This window comes from Lonchura striata, chromosome 10 (assembly GCF_046129695.1).
Source record: "Lonchura striata isolate bLonStr1 chromosome 10, bLonStr1.mat, whole genome shotgun sequence".
NCBI classification, from domain to species: Eukaryota; Metazoa; Chordata; class Aves; order Passeriformes; family Estrildidae; genus Lonchura; species Lonchura striata.
The window spans coordinates 14,961,707-14,981,140 of NC_134612.1; the positions used below are offsets into that span (position 1 = coordinate 14,961,707).

At 37.0% G+C, this 19,434-nt stretch overlaps 1 protein-coding gene across 19 annotated transcripts in view; it reads right to left on the reverse strand.

Moving 5' to 3' along the window:
* DLG1 (discs large MAGUK scaffold protein 1) overlaps positions 1 to 19,434 on the reverse strand; it is a 141,859-nt gene that overhangs the window by 59,825 nt on the left and 62,600 nt on the right. For 2 of the 19 annotated variants that reach the window (XM_021536902.3, XM_021536899.3), the window contains exon 1: positions 17,303 to 18,348. The exons of 14 other annotated variants lie outside the window; for them this stretch is intronic. In XM_021536902.3, coding sequence (XP_021392577.2) covers positions 17,303 to 17,527 — 225 coding nt within the window. In that variant the 5' untranslated portion in view covers positions 17,528 to 18,348. Of the gene's footprint in view, positions 1 to 17,302; positions 18,351 to 19,434 lie in introns of those variants that run through there. 3 more of the 19 variants (XM_021536901.3, XM_031505635.2, XM_021536900.3) reach the window with 3 other exon arrangements.

Consider the following 19,434-nt stretch of genomic DNA (forward strand, 5'->3'; position numbering starts at 1 on the left):
CTAATTACTATTAGACAATATTAATGTCTATTGCATTAAAATGTAGAAAAGAAGCCAAAGAGGGGCTTGGGGTATAAGGCTTTTGCCTTGCATACATAATAAATCCCAAAACACATGATGTTTCAGATTCAAAAGGAACATTTTATTCCTGGACACATCAACTTTGTTGAAAAAACATAGAGCAAGTTGTATGTTGACTAGAACAAAAATAAATTAGCTTTTAAGAGCACTAAGTAAGAAAATTGAATGCAAGGGGAAGAGATGCTGAATACCACATTCTTGCAAACACAGCTGTATGGCTTCCTATATTCTCCTCCAAGCAGAAAAGGGGAAGACAATGCAAAAGATGAGGCAAAGGAATTCACATATCTGCAGTGTGCTTTCAGACCTTATGATTTCAGTGGCAAAAGAAGGAACATTATGCAGCAGAAAACTGCTAAGGGTGTGATGACGTGATTTTTTTTTTTTCTGGTAGTCATCCTGCCTTGGTCTCTGAGGTGATATCAATAAGGCATCAACAATTAAAAGAAAACAAAAATTTGAAGGCAATCGTAGTTCCAAAAGCAACAGTCCAAGCACCAAAATACAGTCAAGGAACAAGAGGTACAGGCAAAATACCTAATCCATGCTGCATAGTGTGCCTTGAGACTGTCCAGTGAAAAAGCTCAGGCTGCATTGAAATTGCAGTGGTATGCCAGTACAGAAAGTGCCTACAGCACAATCAAAGTGTAGTAATGTTTATATATAACAACGTATACTAAATGAAAACACAACGAAAAAAAATATAAAATAAAGAGAAGATAAGAAGAATGTTATTAAAAGAGATTAATCTGATTAATTTGAGAGATATGGGGATCTCTCAATCTGAATTATATTCACATGAGAGGTAAGGCAGAGTCTGCCTTGGAGTCACACTGGTAGAATAAAAAACTCTTGCTGATGTCTAGATAGGCTACCTGGGACAGAGGCTAGACAGTGTTAAAGGAATAAAGCAGAGATTTATTTAAAGGCCTTCAAAGGATGCACCTTGGGCAGTACCAGAGCCCAGCCAAGGCTATACCCAACATGGACACCAGGCCAAGAGTTTTCACACTTTTATAAGTTTTGGTCCATTTCCATACTGGGATTAATTGTCCAATTACAGCTTCAGGGTATGAAGTCCCATCCTCCCAGATTGCTCTCCTCAATTCCCTGTTTTTGGGCCTGAAGCTGCAAGGTGTCCTTGGTTCTCAGGCTGGAAAGAGATTGTTTTGTCTAACTAAACTGTGAGAAGAATTTGTTAACGCTTTATACAAAGTTCAGAGTTACATACTAATGCAGTACAAAATCTGAAAAATATAAAAGCTAAAATTTAGACATCATTGCAAAGCAGTGGGGACACATGCACAACCCAAAGCCAGAAAACAGAGTTGCGTAACTGAAGCTGCACAGGTTTGGCAGATCTTCTGACTGTAGAAAGCAAGTGTTCTCCACAGACTGCTTTAACTACTAGCATAAGTTGCTCTACTCCAATATCAAGCGTTAAGTGATTTTTCATAACCAGAGGGAGTTCAGGATCAGGTTGTGCTTTCATATTAAATACCAACTCTGAACAATTTGTTGCTAACACAAAGCTGAATCATCAATATTTTATTCTTTAAATTACTGCATCAAATATACAGTGCACACTTTGCAGCAATCTGTTAAAGTACCAGCAATCGTCTATAAGTAGTTTTTCTTCAAGAATCATTTTCTTCCCACATTCTCTACTGCCCACTCAACAGCTGAGTAACAACAATACTCATAGAAAGGGAAAATAGTACTAATATTTCACCAGCCATGTCTTCTGCAAAGGTCTTTTTTAAATCTTTGATGACCAACTTTCATGACTTCAAAAAGCAATTCTAATAGCCAGAAGAATAATCCAAAAATAATTTTGTACTTCACTCTTCCCACTGCCTTCGAGCAGATATTATAAAATCAGTAACTTCTGTTAATATGACTTGACTGATGAAAACAAGTCCATATTCATCATCTCTTCTTGAAAGTAGGAAATAAAATATCTTCCAAAGTGCACAAAAGTTTAAAAGTGGTAAGAAACAATTTTGATCCAATACTCACTGACAAAGCTGAATTTAAAAGGCATAGAATCTTTCTAGAGATATATAGGTTAAGGTCTGGCAGTGTAGTTTTGTATCTTTTCTCTGAACTATATCCTAGAATGCCACAGGACATGTCACTAGTGAAGTGTGCTATTTTCAGAACTTTGCATCCATCTTCCTCAAAATCACAAAAGTCAATACTCATCTCAAAATACCTTCAGGGATTTATAGACTGTTTCATGGAGTCTGACAGTGACAAGAATAAAGCACAACTGCCACTCATGCTCATTCCCAATCCATGCTATCCAAGTGTGCTGCCCAGAGGATCTAACTCTGAACACTCAGCTAGCACTAAATACATCCACCATCTCTGTCCTATTGCTCCCTGAGTCAGTGCCAGCCTGTGGCCTAGCAGGTCCTTAGTACCACAATGTCAGTGACTTGTGCTGTTAAGCTATAAATTTAAAGACATGGATGTTTTTCCTGAGTGTATTCCTGCACTACTTTAAACAAAATGTAGCTTCAAGAGCATTTGAAAATGAAACATAACACAAGTACTTTCCTACACCCCCAACTTTGGAGCTCCAAAGAAATCAAATCAAAATGAACAAGTCTCACAAGACCTAAAACCATGGAGCACTATCTGAACATAAGCAATTATGTTTCAAGTCAAGTACTGAAGAATATATCTGAATTTTGAGACCTGCAGAAGCCCTAATTCAGGCCAGGCAGAAGTCCTGTCATTGATGCTAAACCAGTCTAGAGAGCAAAATATGCTGAATACACAGAATGGGAAGCAGAACTGCCGAACAATGCAATACCATTAACAGAAGAACAATTCACTCTTACCTGACCAGGGAAATTATAAGCTTAATGAGGATGGCACCAACCCATGACTGGTTAGGATTAAGGCTTGCTAACATTGTGCACTGATGCAAAGATAACTTTGGGTTTCTGATTTGTGTTACTGACTCCTGCCCTTTTCAGGGGCACTTGTTGTACCTTGCCATGGTAGAGCAAAGACTGATTATCATGGTGTCCCAAGGATAAAGGAATAAAACCCCTAGACCTCCACCTGGATGATAGCCAGGTCTCTCCAAAGAGAGTTTGGACAGAAAGCACAGCAACAAAGAAGCTGGGTCTGAAGCCTGTCAGGAGGGGTAAGTTAGTACACAATGGTTTAACAATGAGATTTTGAGGACAGACAAGGTCACCTTGGAGCTGTAACATCAGTTCAGGTAAGTACTGTAATGAAGATATGAAAGGCTTTTGAATCCCTGAAAGGAAAAGACCCAGGCCTTGTGGATTAAAAGGACTAGTCTGAATGCCTGTGATGTTTTAGCACTTACCTTTTTCAGAGTGAACCACGGCTCTTGAAAATCTTATCTATGTGAACAGCCTATTTTAAAGATGCACCATTAGCATGCTAGATATTCTAAACTGTAGGGGTTATCTGGTTGCTTGATTTTGTGTTGTTGGGTTTTTTTTAACTCAGGCAACAAATTGATTCTCTAACCTAGTTTCCTCCTCAAACCCCACAGCATTTTACAGTGAACTCAAATGAACTTAAAACTCTGAACTTAAAATATAAATAAATAGCTTTGAAGGGGGAAAACAAAGACAGCAAAATATCAGTAAAATCACAGATGGTGAGGATGACCTGATCTGATTTGAAGACAAACACAGTGTGTATTTACTCTTTCAATTCTTCACTGCAATATTTATCTACAAAAACAGCCTAGTGAGGAACAATGTGCACCATAGTTACCACCCAAGCCAAAGTAAAGCAGCAGTGACAGACTCTACTTGCTGAGATAGACTGTAGCAAAACTAGAGTTTTGCTACAGAACTATGAGACAAATGAACCACCACAAGGCAGAAATTTGACCCATGAACTATCACCAATGCTACCACACAGTATCTTATGGTTGTTCAACAAGTAAAATTTTCAGGTGCTAAGGATCTCATGAAAATACAAACAGTCTCAATACAACAAAAGTTTCAGCAACCAACCTGTTCTCTCTTGGTTAAGGTCACAAACTGGACTCTTGAAACCTTGCCTTTTTATGTGAGGTATTCAGAAAGACTTTGCTCAAATTAATTTGTCCTGTCACATCTCTCAGGGACTGAGTTTAATTTTAGTCATATTCCAGATCCATAACATTAAAAATGTACACCAAGTTAATATAAGTTTTAATAAAACTAACTTGTGCCTTTTGTTTTCCAAATACTAAGCAAAAGTCCAGTACTGAGCCCTTTGCAGCAGGTCAGTCATCTGTATTCACCAAGCAACTCAACACTCTAAGCTCAAAGCAGAAGAGCAAGGCTCCTCATTAAATTCATAAGTGCAATTGAGAATGAATTTAATGCATTTAATTTGCAACTTAAAGCAAGGCCTAGAAAGGTCTTTTCCTTTTAAATAACATCAGCCTTAAGAATAATAGCTTTCATTATAATGCTAATGCATCCACAAAGAAGCCCAAGCAGGGTTTTAGCATCAGAAAGAACCAAGACAAAGAAAAAATGTATTCTAAGACTTTATTATAGAAAAATAATAGCAGCACTCAGGTGTCAATATTTTAGTTTTTGATATTCACAGTAGAAAGGATATGCTGTGCTAGGAAACTGAGATGCGATAAACTGTTCCCTCCTAGGAACATTATTAAATCAAAATACAATGTTAAAGGCTGGGTACTGTTTACATGTTTCTCAGAATACATAATTTGCAATCATTTTTCAATTATTCAGGAAATAAGTAAACCTAGGCAGAATGCCCATTATGTTATTTATAGTTAATTTAAATATCAAAGAAGTCCTATACCTATCTAGCCCTGATACTGAAAAGTGATACACTCAATACTAGAAACACATCAATTACTTGTCAAAACTATCTCACTCCTCTTCCCCAAAAGTTAAAATAACTTGATTAATTAGATTTTTTTTAAATTAAGGAAATCTTCAAGAACCGTTATTCATAACATATGAAAACTTTGCACATGAATATCATCTTATCTAAAGTACAATTAGGATAAGAAACATTCAGGTCCACTTACTTATAGCACCCCACTGCCCTAGAAGTACTTGAAGGACTGGAGTGGTGATGTGATCTGAAGTAAGTCAGTGAATCAGAGCTAGTTTCCCCTTTTAAGCGAAGTATTTACTATTTTATTGAAAACTGTATTAATCTATGAACAATCTATTACCTAAAAATATTTTTATAAAATAGATAAATTTGCCCTAGAACACTGAGCATGAGCAGAACATCATTTATCTCACGTGAACAGCAAACAGAAAACCATACCAGGAAAGTCACCTATAACAACCCAGTAAATGAAATCCATTAGCTTTCAGGACATAAAAGTCAAGAAATAAAGGAAAACTAATTACTTGATTTACACTTAAACTGGCTTTATAGTAAAGCCACTCCATTTACAAAAGGCTTTGCACATATCAGTGGCAGCAGCATTTTATCTTGACACATGCTGAATTCTTCACAAACCTGCACTGCTACTTTCACATTAGAGATCTGATGGCTTCTTATTGCTACCCACAACTGCCAGCTCCATTCCTCAGCTGATTCCATTCATTCTTACACCATGGAGACCCTGCAAGCTGGGATGGCAAACCCAGCATTTTGTGTTCATATCAAACTGACCAAAGCATCCATTTTGCTTGGCACTTCCTTGACTTATTTAGTCTGAATAAAAAGAATATTAACTATATTGACCTGAAAAAAGTGGGTAACAATAAATATGAAAAGTAGCAGATTAAGTTTCTCAAACTCTCATAAAATATAGGAAACAATGCAAGTGTTTCTCGAGTTATGACTTCACTTCCCATTAAGTCTTGGACTAATTGTGACAGGATACTAACTTACATGATAATTTCTGCCTATTTCCATTTAGTTAAGGTAATTAAAGTACCTGATCTATAATATGGTTGAAATTTCAAATTCTCCATTACAAAAAGAGTCTGTAGAAAGGACTAAGACAAGGGGTTTGACTTCTGAATTTATGATTCAGAAAAAGCAAAACAGTATTACTCAGACCCTCAATAGTCCCAACTATTGCAGGAAAACTCTGCAATTTGCTTTTTTATAATCTCTTACACCAACAACACAGCACATTTCTATTAATGTTTCAAGTTCTTAAACATTGAGAAGTTAAGAGACATCAATTAAAACTTTCAATAGTTTAAAGGAAAAAAGGAAGTGCGGTTATGGCCTGCATTTATTTACCTCCCACCACAATTACTGAAAAAAGCACTTACTTTCCTATATCCTCAGAACAAGAAGATACCAACCTTTAGCCACACTGTTATAACATTGGTGAGGCCATTGGGTCTAACTGGCGTTAGAACATTGGTTCTCATGCTCTCATTGAGAACTCCATGAGCGCAGCTCTGAGGTTCAGGCTGATTTTGATAAGTGATGCTCCAAAGTTTCCACTTGCAGGCCACTGCCCAAGCTGCTCCTTGCCAAGATGCTCTAACCTGGCCTAGTCCCTGTCTGCCTTTATGGAGTAAGGAACTAAAATAACACGGAAGCAACAACAGAACAGAAAAGACAAATCTGACTCTTCAATACAAGGGCAGGCTATTTCCTTAAAAAATACACTGAATTCTCTTTCCAACACTGTCTTGCATTTAAAAAAATTTTGAACAAAATGCAGAAGAACAGGTCCTATAACCCTAACTATCCTCTCCCTTCATTAGGCTACAAACAAGCAGAAGCTGTTCTTTGACTGTTGAATCCTTGCCACAAAAAGAAGGCTGTCCAAGTTCATGAAAACTCATGCATTCAGCATTATTAAGCACACAAGTTGTCTCCAGCTCTTGGAATCCCTGTACTGGAATAGGCAGCAATCTCTGAGAGCCTTCAGAGGAAATACCACAGCTCTTTGGCCTGGGTTTATACTCTTCTCCAACCCTCTGCTCTGGCTGCTGCTGAAACCAGGGCACCAACTTCACAGACATGCCAATAGTTTTCTTCTGCGGTTTTTCTTTTCCAATGAGCAAAAAAGCAAGTAGAAAATTGTATTTTACAGTACATTCTACTTCATCTGATTATGGCTGCTGAAGTTGAAGGACAAAAGTTGATAAAAATTGAACACTGCAACAAAGGTAAAAATGAGCAGGTGAAGAAATAGGCTGAAACAGAAGAAAAATTAACACTGAAAACTATGAAAGAAAAAAGTGAACTAACTGATAGGCAAAAACAAATTAAGTGGTCATGCTATAAATATATAGCTACTTGCTTTAAATTTCAAGAATTAGAAAACAAAATGTAACTTTTTCTGCTGGTTTCTGAAGCTCAAAGCCAAACTAGCAATTGTCAATTAAGTTTTTCAAGTCCTGCATTACTTTAATTTAAGTGACAACAGTAATGTATGGTATAAAAATTAACACCAGACAAAACAAAACTCAACCTGCCAGCACTGCTGCCATTTTCCAAGTGCACCAGAACACAAGATGAACCATCTGTGGTTCCAAGATGGGCAGCATTGTATCTACTGTACTTAGGAGATGGTATAGCAAAAAAAAAAAAAAAAAAAAAAAAAAAAAAAAAAAAAGACAAAAAAAATACTATTTCTAATTCAGAACTGCCTTAGGGCAGCAGCTGTGAATTCACCTGTTACTTGTATCATTAATCACACTCTCTGAGATTATTAATTTAACCATTATTACTTTCCAGATACATTTCAAGATTAATTCCTGCCACTCTGATCATCTCACGACTGACGCATCACTCAGGGGATGAATCTATCAGATTGCATTTCCTTATGAGACTTGGAGATTTCTGGTCAGGTGATTATGATTGCTGAGTGACACTTAAAGGCCAGAAACTGAGATCCTATTCCCTGCATTTAGCTTGCACTCTTGCGAGGCTTCCAAACATCCTCTAGACATTTATTCTCATTCTTTTTATTCCTTAGTGTAATTTATTCAAAAACATCAAATAGCACAGTGAACTACAGAGAGAGATAAATTATTCTGATAGCTCCACACAACCAGTAAAAGTTGCTATACTGGATGACAGCAAAGGCTCAACTGGTCAAGAGTCTTACTAGCAGTAAAAACTGACAGATGGGCAAGTAGGAATTAGACATATGCCCAGTAATTTTCCCAGAAAACCATCTCAGAACCTGACAGTCAAGGGCTTCCTGAGCCACTCTCTGTAACATTTTTGTGTCACCTGCTCTGTGCAAATCCATTTAACTCTGCTTTTAATACCATATCCCTTTTATCTCATGGCACCATTAATTTTAACAGACTTTGATGCAAGAAGCATGTTTTTCAAAGAGTTCTGTAATTATAAAAACATTCTGATGACCACATGTTCCCACATATATTTTGATCTACATGGTCTCTGTTTTCAAAGATGTCTGGATGATCTGGAAGTCCTTATTTTCTCATTATAAAAACAAACTGACTTACCATAAAAATATATGTTAATAACTTTGTCATGATAGAGAATATCCCAAAGTTCATAAAATAAGGAAGTCAGACTGCTTAGGTGCAGTCTCAGAAAGTACAGCTTTGCTCCTTTTTAAAAAAGCATCATAGATGCCTCTTCAAAATTTTTGTTCTAGGAACTAAAACAGTTTAAACAAAAGGGTCCACACAACATAACATATAACATAACAGCCATATTAAATGCCAGGAATCCTGAATAAATGTCATCTCCTATTGATCATGTGTGCCTCTTAACACATTGATCTAAGTTCTACTGGCACCTGAATCTTATTATTTTTCATACAGTGAAATGAGTAATAGGAAATACTCTGATCTCAAAGCTGGGACCGCCCCAGCTAGTTTTCTTTTTGGAGATAGGCATCTACTTTGGCATTCCACATCTATCTGGGAATATAGTTTTAGGTCTGTACTATCACCATCTTCATCAGCAGTATTTCATGGTCACTTTGCATAGCACTTGATTTAGCATCTACTCTACAAGTGCTGCTCTGTAAGGAGGCACAATGTGCTCAAAGTCTAAAAAGCTTTTCTGTACACAGAACTCTCTGTACACAGAATTTTCCCTGCATTCATCTTTTTAAATTACAGAGTTAAAAGGGAAATTAAAAGCAGTAGCAAGGAAGTGCAATAAAACAGAGGGATTTAAAAAAATATATAAATTGCTTTCCAGCAGATTACAGCTTTCAAAGAGCAGTTTAAAGCCATTATATTAGATGATAGATCAGAGATGGTGATGTATTTTAACATTCTCAAGTAGAAACTTTGTCATTATACTTTTTACATAGGAAATACTAATTTATTACCCTGATTTGGCAACTACATCATGTCCCACTAAGCTTCCAAAATGCTTATATTAGTACCAATATTTAAAATTAAGTTTTCTATCTGATTTGGAATACAGATGCCTTTTTCTACTAAATAACCAAGCTTTCTAGTTTCTGAAATCAAGCCCTACATATTTATACTCTGCGACCATATAATCTCCTGACTTTCCTTCAGATGAACTAAGCAGAGGTTCTTGAGTTTTCATGATAAAACAGGTGCTCCTGAATATCATCTACAGTTATAAAACCCTTTTCTGAACACTCCAATCACTTATCATGATTTCAGACTGATTATCCTACACCCTACAGAGCGAATCTAGAGTTCCTTCTCTCTCCAATGGGAAAGATCCCTTCTCACCTGCTACATAACACTGGGTATTCTGATACAGTTAGTTACCTAAGAAAAACAAGTACAATTTACTTAGTAAAATAAATTAGCTTTGAAGTAGAACTGTATCCCAGAAGCACATGCAATCTTTACTCCCCTCCCTACTTTGTTATGAAAGGCAAACATTACTACCTGGGAGCAATGGAGCACAGGCTCCTCAACTGACTTCTGCAGGCATCAGTCTTAGAGAAATAATTTTAAATAAGCAAATACATACATTGTGAGGCAGCACTTATAAAGAGAATAAAAGACCAGAAGCCAGCAGTCTCATCCAAAACACTCCCACGCTACAGCAATTTCCAGGAAGTACCACATGAAGTAGTGGGGAAAAAATTAAGATTCCATCATCAATGAAAAATCCTATATTATACCTGCATCCCATAAAATGTCTGAAGTCCTATTAGAAGACTGACACAGCTGCATAGATACTAGTCTCCAATAACAACCATAATACTAACTTCCATACAGCTTAAAAAATGTTGGCAACTTATAAAACAACCCAAAACCTAAGCTGATTACAAGGACATGAAAAAAAAAAGCAATTCTATTTTAGCAGTGTTCTGGTATACCTTAACTATTTAACTATTTTTCCTGACTTTTTTTTTTTTTTTTTTCTATGAAAACTATGCATAAGGTGATCTGATTTTAAGGAAATAATTGCTTAAAAATAATTTCCAAAAAGACTCTTGCAAGGGACAAGAATATACAAAGGAAACACTTTAACAGAGCAATAGACTGAAAATTCATAAATGCCAAGATCAGCTTACAAGAGACAAAATGAGTCATAAATGTCTGTTATCTGTCTGGAGAACACGTCAGCTCAACTCCATCCTAATGTGCAGTTAAACACCAACAAAAAGAGAAGGGCAGCAAATGCACAACAGAAACAAGCTGCAGAGCAAGGCTGATGTATTAGACAAGTGGGTTATAGGCAACGAGATGAAATTCAATACTGACAACAAGTCACATGGAATAGCAATAAACAGCACAGAGACACCCTGAGGAACACCAAACTGGAAAACAAGTCCAGAAGTGCTTTGGTTGGTGGCAAAGGGTTTTTTTTCTTAAATTGTACAAAATAGACAGAAGGGAATCCTTGCTCTACTTTCAGAGGATTCTTTCAGTCTTTCCAAGTCTGCTCTTTTGATATTGAACCTTGAACCTTGTGTGTGCAACCACAAAAGCCTAGTACATGGAAGGGAGCCTTAGGTCTTTCAAAAGGCAAGTATCAGAACTGCACCAGTTTGGGCATCTTTGACAGTTTCTCAGGGAATGAACCATCATGTGGTCAGATGGCCAAGCTGGTCAAGTGGGGATTAGAACTTTAACAACTTGAGCACCTACTGTAGCAGCAGTTTCCAGTAGGTAATGTTGGCAAATCTTAATGGGGCACAAGAAAACTTCTGTGGCTCAGGAGAGTCAGGAAGCACTATCAGTTTGTCTTGGAGTCCAAGCAGTTCCTGGAAAAACTCATATAGTAGCAAGAGGTGAACACTCAAGAGGTCAACGGATGATCCCAAGTAAACAAAGGTATAGTTTAAAAGATATTGCAGCTGAATATATCAAAGATTAGGTGATATTTTTTACTTTTTTTTTAATGACAAACTATTTTTAGGGAGAACATTGATGTAATTTATTTTGACCTGTATAGAATTAACTATTGCTAATGCTATTTTGGGAAAGACCAGAAAAAGCAGATCCTCAAAAGGATTCAGGGATGATTCGCTAGGTGGTGTGGTATTAACAAGTTGTCAAGTCTCAGTACTAAATTTGGACTCTGTATAACATTTTCTGAGCTTCCATGACAGATGGCACAAGGTTATCAGCCTTTGCTGTGAAACAGGAGAGCTCCTATCCATTCTGTAAGGAATAAAATGGAGAAACAGTGCCAACCGGTCAGAAGGATTTCTCCTAAATTCTAACTGGAGAAACCTGTAGAGCTTTCTTGAAATCATCTACAGAATTATGCAATCTTCACTTGAATTAGATTTGGAAAGACATTTTAGAAACAGCTTTAAAGAAAGCATCCTTCCTCATGGGAGGAATGCATCCACTGGGACCCCTCTGCTACACAGCCTTTACATGATAAGCAAAATGTGAATTATGTGGTTATACCAATAAACAAGAATGAGGCACTTCATTTAAATTGCACATGAGAAATATAACATGAGGAGGTTGATGTTTTCCTTGCATTGTTATCTTTTGTGGATCTATCAAAGTAATTCAAAATTTAACTGTACTGGAAATGATTCACAGTAGGAGAAATTTAAGTTCCTTTTTTGATTTGAAATACAGATAAAAGCAGTGGCCCCAGCAGAGGTTCTAGGAAAAAGAACCAAATCCTTCTCAAAAGATACTGCATAGCAGGCGTGCACATAAACATTTCAATTTCTCTTGTTTAACAAAACAATTTCTTTCCTTGAGTTACTATAAATCTCAGAAATGCTGTGGACACAGCGTTTACCAGGACTCTGAGCTAGATCTAAGCTAGAAGTCTTAAACTTCACAACAGGATACTATGTCAGCTCCCAAACATGGATGCACAGATCATTCATTCTAAAAGACTCATGTTTTCTAAAAGCATCTAAGGAGCATCTGTTGAGCTACAGTCTTCAAAGTAAAGGAAATATCCTGTCCATTCTTAATCATAATTGAGAGTGCTGTTGATATTGTGGACCAAAATAGAAGAACAGGAAGAAGACAATTTTCACTTTAGATTCAGTGGTTCTGTCAAGACAGTAATTTAGTAAATAATTGTATTAACTGAAACATGTGCAGCAGCTTTGGCAGCAAAAGAGAAATGCTATACTCCAGGAGCCATGCTAGAGCTGTTCAGTAAGCTGACAGCTGGCGAAAAGACAGACTGGCCTGTATTTGACTTTCAAAATCCTTTGTTGATCAATACAAGCCTCAACTGTGAGGGTAACTATCACAATATAAAATAAATTAGGAAAGTTATATAACAGCCCTAAAGAGTCCTACCTTTTTCACAGGCTTCCATGCACTGGGCTTCATACAGCAAGACCTTGTTAGTCCACCTGAATTAGCTGAAGACAACGGATTAAGAGGGGATCCAGTGTCTGCCTTGCCTGAAGATTCAGATTCCTGAGCACAGTGCAGGCAAAAAGCCCCAGTAGTAGCAGCAGCAGAACTCCAAAAACAAAAACTTCTGTGTCTCTTTCTTTGTTTACCAGATTTCTGACTCATTCTGGAAAAAGTAATTTTCTTGAGATACAATGCAACAGAAATATGAAGAAATTATGTTACCAACTCTGAGCGAGACAGAGCCGGGAGAGAACAGGAAAGAGAAGGTGGAACATAAACCCCTCTGGCAGGAAGCAGTGCCTGCAGGTAGCTGGAGCGCCGGTTCAGTTCTTATCACCACTCCCTCAGTTCCTATCAGCACTGCTGCGATTAGCTGAGGCAACAACCTGCACATGCCAGCCCCGCAGTCACAGCAGGGCTTAGGGAACAGCAGAGCCCCAACACTGCACAGGCCCGACTTCAGACCATTGCCCACAGCCGGGAACCAGCAGGAGGCTGACAAAGTCTACACGGCTTTACATGAGTTGTGCCAGATATTCCGAACATTTATCGATACTATTATAATTTTAAAACTGCCTATCTCTAAAATGTCAAGCAAATTTCACAGTCTTGAGAAGTTTTCACCTCTACTGTACACAGAAAATGTTTACAAAATGATCCAAAGCTTCCAGAGAAAGTCCTTTGATGCTTTGGTTAAACTACCAAGAACTTCCTGCTTTTTGGCCTATTGATTAGAATACATATTAATGCATTCCTCTTACAGAATAAATTCATACTGCTTTCATCACTGCTACAATGCCACTTTACGGAAAATGCAACCAGTGTCAGAACTAATTTGCAAAATAAACTCATACTTTTACAATTGTGTGATTTTACATAGCTTAAAATCAAGAATTAGGAAGGAAACTTAGTACAGTAAAACTCATGTTTCAGTTTCAGAAGGTGTGTTGCCATAGAGAAAATCATTCCAAACATGTACTATTTAAAGCTGCTTTCTCCTGCATTCATCACAATATTAGCAGCAACAATATATAAATACTTCAAAACTTCAATATATAGGAAGGATAATAAATATTTCCCTAAGAAATCAATTTTTCAAGAAGTACAGTAAAAGAAGGATTAGGGTAGAGATCTTTTTTTTTTAATCATTATCTTCTTAACACGCCTTACAACACCTCTATGTTGTTGTGTGATTAGATGTAGCATTTTGTACATGCCAGAACTATGTCCACAGTACTCCAATGACTCTGAGAGCAATAGTCTAGGACTGATGATGCAGTAAAACTTTTATCAAGAACTTAAAAGGAAGATACCCTAAGTCAAGAAATGACAGAGCTCAAACAACTCACAAAAGCAGTTGATAAGCTCTGAAATTTAAAATTAAGTTTTTGAAATGGCTACGTGGATTTAGGATGATTTTTCTGTCCTGATCCTTTTCATCTTTCCTAAAATATGTCCTAGAAAATAGAAGTAAAAATGAGCACAGGATATTCAAAGAGCTAAACAATAATTCAGTATCACATGCTGCAAGTGCATGCTCAGTTATATGCTAAGAAAAGCCTCAGCGATTGCTGTTAGAACCAGTTTAATGACATGTGGAATTCAGACAAAGCAGTTTGTGCATTTGTAGCACACCACGGGCCAAATACCAACTGTTAAAATGCTTTCTAAAACATGACAGCTGGACTGACTGGCAAGAACAGGGGCTTCTCTGAGCTCTGGAAAGACTTCAGAGAAAAGCAGTGATCTTGATACAGGTATCATCCTTGACACACTGATGCATATCTCTTCTTCGGACAGCACTTCAAATTACCAGTATTTGTCATTTGCATAATGGTATATTTACCAAGCTCATGGCACAGTTATTCACCCTTGCGACAGTATAAATTTGTTATATGCTTGGTTTTACTGTTACCTTCCATTTTATACCATAGATTTGGCCTTTATTAAAGAAATTTCAAAATCTGATGACAAAAATTGATATCTCAGCTCCTAATCAAATTCATTAATTCTTCTACTTGAGTGACTAACATCACATCACAGAGAATGATAAAGAAGAAACAATAAAGGCATCAAATCCCTGAGAATGTTAAATCTGCTTCCGGGACTCATAAAGAAGTCTGGTGTGGTAGCCGGGCACCATGCACTTGGGCATGAGTGCATTCTTTTGGGCATAAACCAAGGGATAACTACAGCAAAAAGCAGTGCTACCATATCATTAACTTCAGCTTGTTTCTTTAGGATACAAGACCCTACTTCAAAATCCAAAGTCCTTTCACCATCTTGCTGGGGCAAGGGTGACCCAAGCAGGTCCCAGAGCAGGACAGGCACGTCCCATCTCCAGGAGTCATTTCCCTTTCACTGGAGATGGAGGGAACGAAGCAAGTGTGACCAATTTATGCCATCCAAGAAAGCCAAGCAAATGAAGGGACAGCTAAAACTGAGGGCTTTGTAGCAGATTCACAGGGGACACAGGAGACAGCTACTGGAAAAACCACCAAATGATTTTGTATCTGTTAAAAATCACAATGTCACAACAATGACTCGATAAAGCTCACAATCACAGGTAGAATTTCTACAGGCCAGGCCAGAGAAGTACTTCACATCTAATTCTTATTTGGACTCTGCTAATGTGATTACATTCAAATCAGGGGGGTGTATCTCAAATGAACGAATATAAGGTAACAAAAATGTTCAGAATGCTACAACACAGAACACAAACTGAAGAGAACTGAAAAACAAAATTGCACCACAATGAACAACCTCCAAAAGCCTTTTTCTGTCCTGAGGCAAGAACACCTGCAATGGCTGGATAAGGTGTGAGCATAGTACAGCACCCTTCCAGAGGAAGTGGCTTCAACAAGCTCTTACGTTTTCAGTGCATGACTTCTAAATATGCTCATTAAGGTTTTTTTACCAACCACTAAAAAATATTTTATGTTTTTTCCCCTCCTTCTGGCCATGAACAAGCAGTTATTTTTAATTAAGAACTGTCACAGCTATGAAAAAATCTGGCAGGCTTTCCCAGAGGTAAGCAATCTTTTCCATAGCAGAAAAATAGAACAAACACTGTTATATCCACAGAATCATGACTTTGGATTGAAGGGATCTCGGGAACTTTACCTGGTCCAACCCTCACTCAAAGCAGAGGGCATTCCATACTTTATTTATAAGCAGATTTCTAGGCCTGCCTAGTCAGTCCAATTCACGCATTCCAATATTATTTCTTCAAGTTTTAAACAAGTGAGAGCAACTATAATATTTATTCAAAAGGTTAATACTATATATTTTTACTTTTAAAAAATGTATTTAAAAGCTATTAGGTCTACCTAATGCATCACTTGGAGTTGTATAATGACCCATTATGGAAACTATAGGATCCAACTTCCACATCATATACAAGAAGCAACAAAAAAGTCAAAATTCCCCTCTAGGCTCTCCTATTCATTGTTTACTCCAAATCCATAAGCAAAACAAGTAATAATAAACAGACTTCAGAGGAAGTGCCAATTTACCACCCTTGTACTACTAACAGATAGAAATTATCCTAATAAAATTACAGTGTCTGAGGGTAACAAATTTTTCCTTCTTATATAAGTTTTTGTAGTATTTCAAGTTAAATCAGTCAAGAGATCTTGACTAATGATGAATTTCACTTGACAGTAGCAAAACAAACCTAATCTCCCATGTTTAAATAATTTTGACATTTCAGTATTATTCCATAGGTCTTAGTCATATTTTCCAAAGAGATACTAATTTTCTAATACCAATAAATTAAAATTTCTCTCAGTGTCAACCTTAAGAAGTCATTCAAAAGCCACACAATTAAAATTTAACTTGCTTCCTTTTACCTGACTTTGAATGATGATTAACACAAACCTCACATAGAGCAGATGGACAGTGAAGCTGAAAAATGTCATGTTTTTCTTACAGACTGCACTACTGAATGTGCACCCTGTATGTAAGGGAGACATTCCTTCATCTGTGTATTATTAGTAACCAAAAAACCTAGAAAGCTGTTACAGAATTGAATTTGTTGTGTCAGCTAGAGTTAAGGTTTTAAATTATTTAATTCTTTATGTAAAATTCCTTAACCATTAAATACGCAGTCTATTTGATTTGACATCTTACTAGAGCTATGGAACTGATATTTCTTAACTATGTTATTGCCCTCCAGAGCTAGGCAGCAGAATGCAACCTACATTTCAATATTTCACTGTTTCATTAGGGTATCTTATATTTAAAATTGCTGGAGGCTCATCACTTGCAAAATAAATGAAAATCTGACCTCATTTAGTGTTTCCATTTTCATGCTTTAATGCTAGAAATCATACCGAGCTCTTTAAGATATGAAAATGAAAGCAGACAGAAAACGCCATCCATAAATAAGAGATTATACGAAATCATGCATATATAAATAATTGCTCTTTCTGACTAGCAAGTAACCAGAAAACATGCAGACACAATCACTTTAACATGTGGCATATTACCTGGGTGGAGCTGGCAGCCACAGAAATGCAGTCAATGAAGCCATGTCTCCGAGTGAAAAATGCCACTATCTGCTGCCACCGGGAAGGCTCAGCCCGTAACTCATCTGTTGAGCCTTTCTTTGCCCACTGCTTCTGTTTGGGGCCTACCGAGCTGTGGCTGGAGCCAGCGTTGCCTCGACTGGCGCGAGAATAGAGGAGTGTGTTATTTCCAAAAATGTAATTCATCTCTGCAGCTCTGCAGGTGGTTGCCAGGCAGTCTTAATTCCCTACCAGCTGCTGAGTGGTGAATGAGCAGGGAAAAAAAAAAATGCAGATAGAATTACAGCAGCATCGTTTACAAACCAGGAAAACAAAATTCTTGCTAGCTGATGCTATTTTTCTTCCACGGCTTTCTACCTCTTACATTCCCTCTCTACCTGTGATTACAATGAGTATAATCTTGAGCAATTAAAAAAAAAAAAAGGCAGCAAGCAAAGGTTTTCCTTATTTTTCCTTTTCAGAATGCACAGGATGAAAACCTTGCTTTCTCTTCCTAGCTGCCAACAGATATTTAAGGGAAACTGGGCAGCAGGTACAGTACAACGTTACAAATTCACAGCTATGAGGATGGTGGTGGATGATAACAGCTACTGGGTGGAGAAAGCACAGATCAAAAATAACCAAGTTTCAATCACTGCCTGTAGAAATATCCAATAGCATCTTTTCACTTCCTTGCCTGCATAAATTATGAACCTGAAGCAAATAAAACAGGGAATATAGAGCAGAGCTGCACTTTTCACTGATTCTGTCTTTATGAAACCATTCCGCAGAGCAGAATTACTTTAATACCATGTTCAAAACAAATATTTAAGAAACAACTGTTGGCTAATTTCTTCTTGTTTTACCCTGTTCTTTTGTGCATAAAACAGCTATAGAGAAAGTGAATTACAGTGCCACAAAACATTCTGTGTTGTGTATCAGAGGATTCCTAGTGAAGTTGTTCTACTGTGGTTTCAGGTTTTTTTAATCCTCAAGAAAATCAGAGACTAAGATTAAACACTACGAGTCCACACTCTGTTCTTATTCTGTGAATAATGTGTCATGTTCATAACACCTATGACCACATTTCTGTGACTGCTGTAAGCCTATTATGAAAACAATATATATATATATATCTTTCTGACTCAACATTACTTCTCAAAAGCACAAGAATAATTCAAAACCAAAAAATTCTTACTATTCACTAATGACTTTCCAGTAAGATTATTTTGCTCTCCCATGCATACGATAATTATTACTGTTATAGGTTTTCTCTGCCCTCTTCATAGCAAGAAAAGAATTCAGAATAATTAGCTTAAAGATTATATGGAACTCAAGTTACCTTACAGAACTCACCATTCAAATTTTTATAGCCAACTAGTAAACAAAAAATCCTCCAGCTAACATCAGAGGGATTATTTTGAAATTGGTTAAATGTCAAGCTTTCAATACCAGCTCATCTCTGGAAAGCCGAAAGTTATTAAAACAATTTGTGATATATTTATGCAGTCATGATCATAGCACCAGGGCAATAATTTCAAAACTTAAGAGTTTTAAATAATTTTAAAACTCTTCATACGACAAACAAAGTCAGAAAAATTCCTTACAACACAGGCACATAATTCTAAAAATCCACTGCTTCATGATGTGCATTTTAGTGGAGTTACCAAATTCCCTCACGTACTTCTTGGGGTGCAACATAATCTGCAGTTTAACAAATTCTTACTGACAGCTATCCTATTCTGAGTAACAGTTTTTTTCCCGCTGGCTTCTATTACAAGCAGAAATAAGTACATTAATTGAAATGTGTCTTAGCGAGATCAATGCACCATTTACTTCTAGTCACCAATACAGCTCAATAACACACCACATGCCAATATTCTGAGCACACCTTTCAGACAGACTTTATTAATATTTATAAAATACAATGGCTTATCACTGCAAGTTATATGAAACTGGATCTGACTTGTGCAATGTCCTTAAAGCTATGAGCATAAGATAGATAATGGAGTTGAGAAATGCCTGAGACACAGTAGACTCTTTCAAATGGACAAGCTTCTCATAATGGGAATTTTTTCACAGGAAGACTGCAACACTTCCTGAACCCTACCTTT